Source organism: Salmo salar, chromosome ssa11, assembly GCF_905237065.1.
Source record: "Salmo salar chromosome ssa11, Ssal_v3.1, whole genome shotgun sequence".
In the NCBI taxonomy this organism is placed as follows: Eukaryota; Metazoa; Chordata; class Actinopteri; order Salmoniformes; family Salmonidae; genus Salmo; species Salmo salar.
Genome location: NC_059452.1, coordinates 84,031,616 through 84,041,013, shown reverse-complemented (window position 1 = coordinate 84,041,013; position 9,398 = coordinate 84,031,616). Strand labels below are relative to the sequence as shown.

General features: G+C 39.1%; 1 protein-coding gene across 1 annotated transcript; it reads right to left on the bottom strand.

Annotated features, from left to right (window-relative positions):
- Positions 1-2,136: 2,136 nt before the first annotated feature.
- Positions 2,137-5,531, bottom strand: LOC106563244 (actinia tenebrosa protease inhibitors). The gene is made up of 6 exons (XM_014128652.2): positions 5,263-5,531; positions 4,472-4,681; positions 4,051-4,215; positions 3,609-3,677; positions 3,027-3,105; positions 2,137-2,845 (listed from the first exon to the last, which is right to left on the bottom strand). The coding sequence occupies exons 1-6, from the start codon at positions 5,324-5,326 to the stop codon at positions 2,791-2,793; spliced, it is 642 nt and encodes a 213-aa protein (XP_013984127.1). The 5' UTR covers positions 5,327-5,531; the 3' UTR covers positions 2,137-2,790.
- Between the last annotated feature and the right edge of the window lie 3,867 nt (positions 5,532-9,398).

The window sequence follows — 9,398 nt, the reverse complement described above, 5'->3', positions numbered from 1 at the left end:
TATTGAAGCAACATCTCAAGACATCAGTCAGGAAGTTAAAGCTTGGTTGCAAATGGGTCTTCCAAATGGACAATGACCCCAAGCATACTTCCAAAGTTGTGGCAAAATGGCTTAAGGACCACAAAGTCAAGGTATTGGAGTGGCCATCACAAAGCCCTGACCTCAATCCTATGGAAAATTTGTGGGCAGAACTGAAAAAGTGTGTGCGAGCAAGGAGGCCTACAAACCTGACTCAGTTACACCAGCTCTGTCTGAGGAATGAGCCAAAATTCCCCCAACTTATTGTGGGAAGCTTGTGGAAGGCTACTCGAAATGTTTGACCCAAGTTAAACAATTTAAAGGCAATGCTATCAAATACTAAATGAGTATGTAAACTTCTGACCCACTGGGAATGTAATGAAAGAAATACATCTGAAATAAATCATTCTCTCTACTATTATTCTGACATTTCCCTATTCTTAAAATAAAGTGGTGATCCTAACTGACCTAAGACAGGGAATGTTTACTTGGATTAAATGTCAGGAATTGTGAAAATACTGAGTTTAAATGTATTTGGCTAAAGTGTATGTAAACTTCCGACTTCAATTGTACATTACATTACATTACATTGTACAGTACATTACATACGCACACACACACGCAGACCGATACAACACAAACACTTGCACTTTTACAATCATAATTTGCAGCTGCTACTCTGTTCTTTGTTTTACTATTATTATTATTATCTATCTCGATGCCTATAAAAAGGATATCACGCTGCTTACTTAGCAAGTTCCACTTCGGCCCCTACCTGACGCGAACTCTGCCCTACAAACACAAGTGATCGCCCTCCGCGGTTTAGCCGATCGCGCCACCTCAAAAGCTAGCTAATGAGACGACGCATGCGGGACACCTCAGGCTGAGGAGCACGTTTCACACATCCCCATGTGCTATACCTAGTCACTTTGCCCTGCCTTCATGTATCAGTGGAGGCTGCTGCAAATGGGATGGCATCAAACACATGGAAACCATGTGTTTTATGTATTTGATACAATTCCACTTATTTCAGGGTAAAATCTACACCAGTTGTATTCGGTGCATGTGACAAATAAAATAGGATTTGATTTGACATGGCTATTTGTTTTATGTGCTATATTTGGAGTGTATTTAAAAAAAAAAAAAAGCATATTAGCAGACAACTACTTTGCGGTTAAGTTGGTGGCTCTCGGTGCATTCGGAAAGTATTCAGACGCCTTGCCTTTTTCCACATTTTGTTACGTTACAGCCTTATTAAAAAAGGTATTATATTATTTATTTTCCTCATCAATCGACATAAAGAAAGTCGCACACTGTATAATCTTTGATTATACATGGAGTGTGCGACTTTCTTTATTTTGATAGTTTATTCGAAGTTAGTCAGCACCTCCACACAAACTATTATTCTGGGTGTGCGCCAGCTCATGTTTTCTTACCTCATCAGTCTACACACACTACCCCATCATGACAAAGCAAAATGACCCATGATCTTCATGCATAAGTCATATCCATGAAAATCCTAAGCATAAAATAATTTAATCATTATATGAAAATAGGGGGACGTGAAAGGGAGGTTTCAAGTGACTTCTTTATTTTTTACTTTTCAATTTATTTGAGAATTACTCAAATGCAGTCAGGGTACTGTATTGGCCATAGAGTTAACATGTTAGAATATCTGGATATCTTGTCAGATTATTTCTCATAACTAAATGATAATCATGTATGACCAAAGCCACTTATAGCATTATATAACAACATATAAAATCTCTACCCTATAGTATAACTGAATATCACCTCCATTTTGTACATATGTACATACTAATTGCCATTGTGAGCAGATGTCACTAAGGACGAAGCAGTGAAATTGTCTGAGGCATGGATGGAATCTTAAAGCCTTTAAGCTGGGGAATATTGTCAGTGTTTGTGTATTTAGAGACCTAAAGTACATTTGAAATGTAATCCATCTATAATATGCCAGGGATTTTTGGGAGATCAAAGTGGTATTTTTTTATATATATTTCACAGAGCAAAACAATCACTGAACAAACAGTTGACTTTTTCATATCAGTTTACTTTTCCATGTGCTTGGACAACTTGGAAGAAAAAGACCATACCAAATTCTGAAAATGCATTTATTTTCACGTTTGTACAATAAAGAACAAATGTAAACATTCATATCCAAATTTAAAAACATAAATCCTTTCAACAATCTATTTAATTGTTTGTAAGATAGACTGATTTGAAAAATAATTAACTTAAAACCCGTGGCGGATAATGGGAGGAGCTATAGGAGGACGGGCTCATTGTAATGGCTGGAATGACATAAATGGAACGGTATCAAACATATGGCAATCACGCTTGACTCCGTTCCATTTATTTAATTCCAATCCTTACAATGAGCCCATCCTCCTATAGCTCATCCCACCAGCCCCCACTGCTTAAAACATGGAATTGTAATTTGAACATGAATAAGTGTTTAGGTTTCTTGAAAAAGAGAGTTGATCAGTTTATAAGTCTGAGACCAGTTTGAGGGTTGATCAGATCAGTCCTTGTTACAAAATTCAACATACAATAGTGCAGGCATTATTTACAGTTTGGTTAATGCTCATCACCTCCTATCTTTGTCAACATCCCACAGTTTGTAAACCCAAAAAATATATAGATAAGGCATGGGATACATTTTCCTTTTTTATTCAACCAAAATAGAGTACAACATTTAAAACATAACACATTTAAACAAAATTCAAAACAAGGGTTGAGGGTGATGCATCTCTACTTCATCTCAAGAGTTGGTACCTGCTCACTCCCTTTTCTTGATTTCTCTTTCCTGTGAAGTAAAAAAATATGTTAAAATCTCAGTGTAATCAAATCTTAAATCTGAATCTATAATTTCCAGAGGTAACATACTTATTGATATTACCATGAAATCCAAAGATGGGTTCCCACCCATTCCTTCATTTTTTTACTGTATTGACTTTGTAAGAGTACATTGCTGCACCTTTGCTTACCTTTGGACAACAAAAAGAACAATAGCAGAGATCACCGCCACTGCGAACACAATTCCTCCTAAAATACCCACAATCAGTCCTGAGACAAACACAACAAAGACAGTTAGGATTAAGAACCAAAAATACAAAAGCAACTCTTTCATAACGACAATATAGCTCAATTACAAATATTATCATCAAGATATTAGTGTCACGTCCTGACCAGCAGATGGAGCTAGTGTTTTAGTTTTGGGGTCAGGACGTGGCATGTTTGTTGGTTAAATGTTGGGTGGATGATTGGGACTTCCAATTGAAGGCAGGTGTGTGTATAGTTGCCTTTGATTGGAAGTCCTATATAGGTGTGTGTTTGTCTTTGGGGTTGTGGGGAATTGTTCTGTGCTTAGCCGTGTGCCTAGTCAGACTGTTATTGTCGTGTTATTGGTTTCCTGTGGATGCCTTACTGGAGTCTATTAAAGTATGAGTATTCACAGTCTCGCTGCGCCTTGGTCCTCTTCTCTCCAGTACGACATTTTCAAGGATGAGTACAACTTATTTTATGACAATTAGCTCATTTCTTATCTGTACAGAAAGGTATTGATGTACCTGCATTAGTGGAACTCTCATCTGGGTTGGGTCCTGGTTCCATTGCACCAGCAAACCTTCCTGCTTTGGCTGCAGAAGAATAATATCTCACATGAACGGGACGAATAAGCATAATACAGACAGAGTTGCAATGACGTGGTGGAGAAAGGACCTCTAATGGACTAAGAAGAACAGTCCGAACAGTTAAAGTCAGGTGAGTGTCTGTTGTAAAGGAGAATTGCACCTCAATGATTAAAATGCACTTCAATGTCTACAAACTATTTTCATACAGAAACAAGCCTTTACACATGGCAGTAGAGTGAAATATAGAAATGTGTAGGTTCATTATATTGAATATGATGGGTTGTTAATTTTTGAGTGCATATTGAGGTATATTGTCATTACCTCAAACAGAGGAAGACATGAGAAATAGTGGGATCCTAACAATAAATAGTAAACTGACCCATGCATGTCTGCAGACACTGCTCTCGGGTCTCGAAGCGGTTGCCATTGCCCTGACAGCCGCTGTAGTGGAAGACACGACAGTTCCCCTCTTCTGCATTGTAGTAGTGCATCAGCAACATAGCAAAACAACTACCATGGTCCACTGGGAGGCCACACACTCCATCTGAGAGAGCAGAGAGAATAGATGAGGAATATGAATTGGTTTGACAAACTTCTATGATGGATGCATCATTTTGAGAGAGGTTAGTGTAGCATAATAATCAGATTATAGGATTGCTGTGTATGCTGTTTGTTTGCTTATTATGTGGTTTTGTCAATATCTTATCTTTTATGTTCATGAATCCTCTTTGAATCTACGCCTAACAAAATGGCTGCCATACAGCAGCCGCTCTCCCTCCCCACCCTCTGTAGCAGCCTACCTGCAGCTGGGTAGAGCTCGTCAAACTTGTCAGAGCAGGCCTCCATACACTGCCTGTCTGTGTTGAAGCGGTTATCATTCCCTTCCAGTCCTTTGTAGAAGAAAGGAAAACAGGCGCCTTTTCCCTCATTGTAGTAATACTGCAGTTGTTTGTCGTCTTCCTTTCCCCCCACTGCCTTCCCCTCGTCCATCTTACTACTGCAAAACGGCTCTGACAGAAGATGGCCACTTGTCAGTCACAGAGTAGTTACAGTACATGTTCTCTTGCCAGTTTGGACAGAGTTGTTCAATAGCAAAAATACAGTTTTTATTAATGATTTGCAAGTACATTCTAAATCTAATTTGAACCATCTCAGCTGTCTGATTTCTTTTTTATTTCTGAGTCTGACACACCTGTGCTTGAAAAGCAAGGTTTTTCCATTCCTAGCATCTTAGCATCATCTTCACACTTCTCTCAACATTTTCTCAATATTCATCACAATCTTATTGAGAAATGATCCCACTCACAAATGTAACTTCAGCCTTACATTGGATGGGTTACATAATTCATTCATATTTCATTCATTTCAGAGAAAAAAATACAACATTATTTACAATACTAGTCTTAGTAACCGTGTTTGCCTTACTTTGATTTTGCTTTGATATAACTGGACATAAAGGAATTATGACAAAGTAGAAGCTCAGTGACCTGGTTACAGTAGCACACATACTATAGTTAAAGCAGTTAAAGCAAAGCGATTAACAAGGGTTCGTGGAGAAAATGCAGAATGTTAAGAAATAGAATATACTCACTCATGGACGAAGCTATAGGAAGCATAACTCCAAGTAAAAAGACATGTAAGAGTGGATTTGCCATCGTTTTGACGCTGGCAGGCCAAGACTGTAGATTTCCCCCAGCAGAAAGATGTCAAGTTTCTTTTCAAATCCTGTTCTATGAGCTTCTGTCCACAGGCAGGGAACGTCCTTTGGACCCCTTATCAACAAGTAGGTTTTTATTACCTAGGAGTGTCTCGCTGTTGGTCACAGACCCCATGGTTTCAATCATAAAACATGGAAATGACTGGCAGTATCTTGGCAACACTTTTTCAGTGTTCATGTTTTTATTGTAGTTGAGTAGTCAAGCATTTCACAATCAGAAATTGAGAAACAAAGCAAGCCTATCCCCAACTACAAGACCTTATGGTATCCTTTCTTGTATTATCAAATAAATATTGGCCACTTTTAAAATGTAATGTCCTGTGCAGTGGTTACATTGAGCTGGAGCAACCCAGAGCTGAGCTCCTGAACCTTGGCTCAAAAAGCAGGATAGAAAGTAGGATAAAAGTCTAACCTAACCATACAATGGGAATACATTGTACTTACAGCAGTAACCCTAACCATAGCCGTAACCCTTACCCCAACCCTATTTTCATGTCCAGATCCCTAGCCTCAACCATAACCATAACCCTAGCCTCAACCATAACCATAACCCTAACCTCAACCATAACCCTAACCCTAGCTTTTTGCTATTGAAGAACTGTGGAAACTGGCAAGAGAACATGTACTGTAACTACTTTTGTCACTGACAAGTGGCCTTCTGTCAGAGCCGTTTTGCAGTAGTAAGATGAATGAGGGGATGGCAGTGGAGGGAAAGGAAGACAACAACAAGCTGCAGTATTACTATGATGAGCGACCAGGCGCCTCTTTCTCTTTTTTCTACAAAGGACTGGAAGGGAATGAGAACCGCTCAACACAGACAGGCAGTGTATGGAGGCCTGCTCTGACAAGTTTGACGAGCTCTACCCAGGTAGGCTGCTACAGAGGGTGGGGAGGGAGAGTGGCTGCTGTATGGCAGCCATTTTGTTGATTCCACATCTAACAAACAGGAAGTCCATATGACTATGCAAATTATACAGTGTTGCATTGGTGTATGTTTTTAATAAAAATAATGTTTAAGGCCAGGCACCACAGGCTGAAATGACATTTTTTGCATCTACTTTTAAATGTTGGGGCATTTTGGTCCATTAATATTAGTATTTTCAATAAGTAAAAATAAAAATGTCCACATCCTGGTTCAACTCTTGCCTCAACCACAACTCTAACCCTAGCTAGCAGTTAACCCACTGTTCCCTGGACATCGAAGACGTGAATGTCGATTAAGGCAGCCCCCACCTCTGATTCAGAGGGGTTGGGTTAAATGAGGAAGACACATTTCAGTTGAATACATTCTGTTGGACAACTTACTAGGTATCCCCCGTTCCCTTTCATGGACACATCCCGGTTCAACACTAATCCTAGCCTCATTCACAACCCCAATCCAATCTTGGCATAACCTAAGCCTTATGTTCAATTCCTGGGTCAACCCTTACCCTAACTATTCTAAATAGGGCCAAATTCTCAATTTAACCCATGGCCCTGACTCATTGGATAAGGACACCTTATGCTATTTCATAAGAATGGATTTGAAGTAATTTATTTATAGCCACGACCACACTCAAATTATTAATCATACATTTGAGATGTGGTTGAACTTGAGACAAAAATGGCACCAACCAAACAAAAAGACATCTGTGAGTAAATATACTTTCCAATTTTTCATTCTCTCTCTACATTTCCTCCATCCAAATGGTTTATTAGGGCTATCATACAGTTGAATTCGGAAGTTTACATACACCTTAGCCAAATACATTTAAACTCAGTTTTTCACAATTCCTGACATTTAATCCTAGTAAAAAATTCCCTGTCTTAGGTCAGTTTGGATCAGCACTTTATTTTAAGAATGTGAAATGTCAGAATAATAGAAGAGAGAATGATTTATTTCAGCTTTTATTTCTTTCATCACATCCCCAGTGGGTCAGAAGTTTACATGCACTCAATTAGTATTTGGTAGCATTGCCTTTAAATTGTTTTACTTGGGTGAAATGTTTCAGGTAGCCTTCCACAAGTTTCCCACAATAGGTTGGGTGAATTTTGGCACATTCCTCCTGACAGAGCTGGTGTAACTGAGTCAGGTTTGTATGCCTCCTTGCTCGCACACACTTTTTCAGTTCTGCCCACAGATTTTCTATGGGGTTGAGGTCAAGGCTTTGTGATGGCCACTCCAATACCTTGACTTTGTGGTCCTTAAGCCATTTAGCCACAACTTTGTAAGTATGCTTGGGGTCATTGTCCATTTGGAAGACCAACTTGTGACCAAGCTTTAACTTCCTGACTGATGTCTTGAGATGCTGCTTCAATATATCCACATAATTTTCTTTCCCCCATGATGCCATCTATTTTGTGAAGTGCACCAGTCCCTCCTGCAGCAAAGCACCCCCACAACATGATGCTGCCACCCCATGCTTCACGGTTGGGATGGTGTTCTTTGGCTTGCAAGCCTCCCCCTTTTTCCTCCAAACATAACGATGGTCATTATGGCAAACAGTTCTATTTTTGTTTCATCAGACCAGAGGACATTTCTCCCAAAAATACGATCTTTGTCCTCATGTGCAGTTGCAAACCATAACCTGGCTTTTAATGGTGGTTTTGGAGCAGTGGCTTCTTCCTTGCTGAGCGACTTTTCAGGTTATGTCGATATAGGACTAGTTTTATTGTGGATATAGATACTTTTGTACCGGTTTCCTCCAGCATCTTCACAAGGTCCTTTGCTGTTGTTCTGGGATTGATTTGCACTTTTCGTACCGAAGTACGTTCATCTCTAGGAGACAGAACGGGTATCCTTCCTGAGAGCGTATGATGGCTGCGTAGTCCCATGGTGTTTATACGTGCGTAGTATTGTTTGTACAGATGAACATGATACCTTCAGGCGTTTGGAAATTGCTCCCAAGGATGAACCAGACTTGTGGTCTACAATTTTATTTATTTTGATTTTCCCATGATGTCAAGCAAAGAGGCACTGAGTTTGAAGGTAGGTCTTGAAATACATCCACAGGTACACCTCCAATTGACTCAAATGATGTCAATTAGCCTATCAGAAGCTTCTAAAGCCATGACATCATTTTCTGGAATTTTCCAAGCTGTTTAAAGGCACAGTCAACTTAGTGTATGTAAACTTCTGACCCACTGGAATTGTGATACCATGAATTATAAGTGAAATAAATAGTCTGTAAACAATTGTTGGAAAAATTACTTGTGTCATGCAGAAAGTAGATGTCCTAATCAACTTGCCAATACTATAGTTTGTTAACAAGAAATTTGTGGAGTGGTTGAGAAACGAGTTTTAATGACTCCAACCTAAGTATATGTAAACTCCCGACTTCAATTGTATGTTTACTTATCGTATAATTTTAAGAAGTGCATAAGATTGCTGAACAATGTTGTATTTAGACTCCGACACCTGGGGTGCATCGCAATAGTCTAAAGGAGATTCCTCTCTCTGTCTGCTTCCCCTCGTCTGCACTGATATGAAAGAACCTGAGAGGTAATATCACATTTCTGAAATCCCCCATATTGCTATGTCTTACCCTTTGTTTTCAGATTAGTTCAGATGAAGTGCAGAAGACTATGAAAGGAAACCAATTTAGACTACCGTGATGAAGCCTCCATACTGGTAGTAGCCTACAGTTTATTGGACAAAAGCATTTGGATGAAGTCCACTAGGATTCAAGTATCGAGTTAAAGCAGTCTCACTGTCGCCTATAAACCGAAACAGGTATCAGTTTACAGTCAGTGAAGATAATATAACAGAGCTACGTCAGAGAAGTTGGCCTAAATATTATGACGGAGTCAACAGAGTAGTCTTTATGACCAGCAATGAGAATGATGGTACAGTGATATTTCATGTATGATGTTATTTCCTTTTATCTTTGGCCCAATGTATGTGTTCAAGATTGTATGGTATATATTATGGACATAAAGTATACAATACAAGCGTACAGTGTGTCTTTTCAAAAGTTATTTGAAAAGACCTCAGACAAATGTAGAAAAAAAACTAAGCAGTTGTGTGGATC

Bases quoted from the DNA above. Each gene is read 5' to 3' on its own strand.
- LOC106563244 (XM_014128652.2), bottom strand. From the start codon at position 5,326: ATGGCAAATCCACTCTTACATGTCTTTTTACTTGGAGTTATGCTTCCT. The intron at 3,106-3,608 runs GTACATCAATAC...TGTTTGTCTCAG, and splicing joins TGAGAGTTCCACTAATGCAG to GACTGATTGTGGGTATTTTA. The intron at 2,846-3,026 runs GTAAGCAAAGGT...TTTACTTCACAG, and splicing joins GTTCTTTTTGTTGTCCAAAG to GAAAGAGAAATCAAGAAAAG.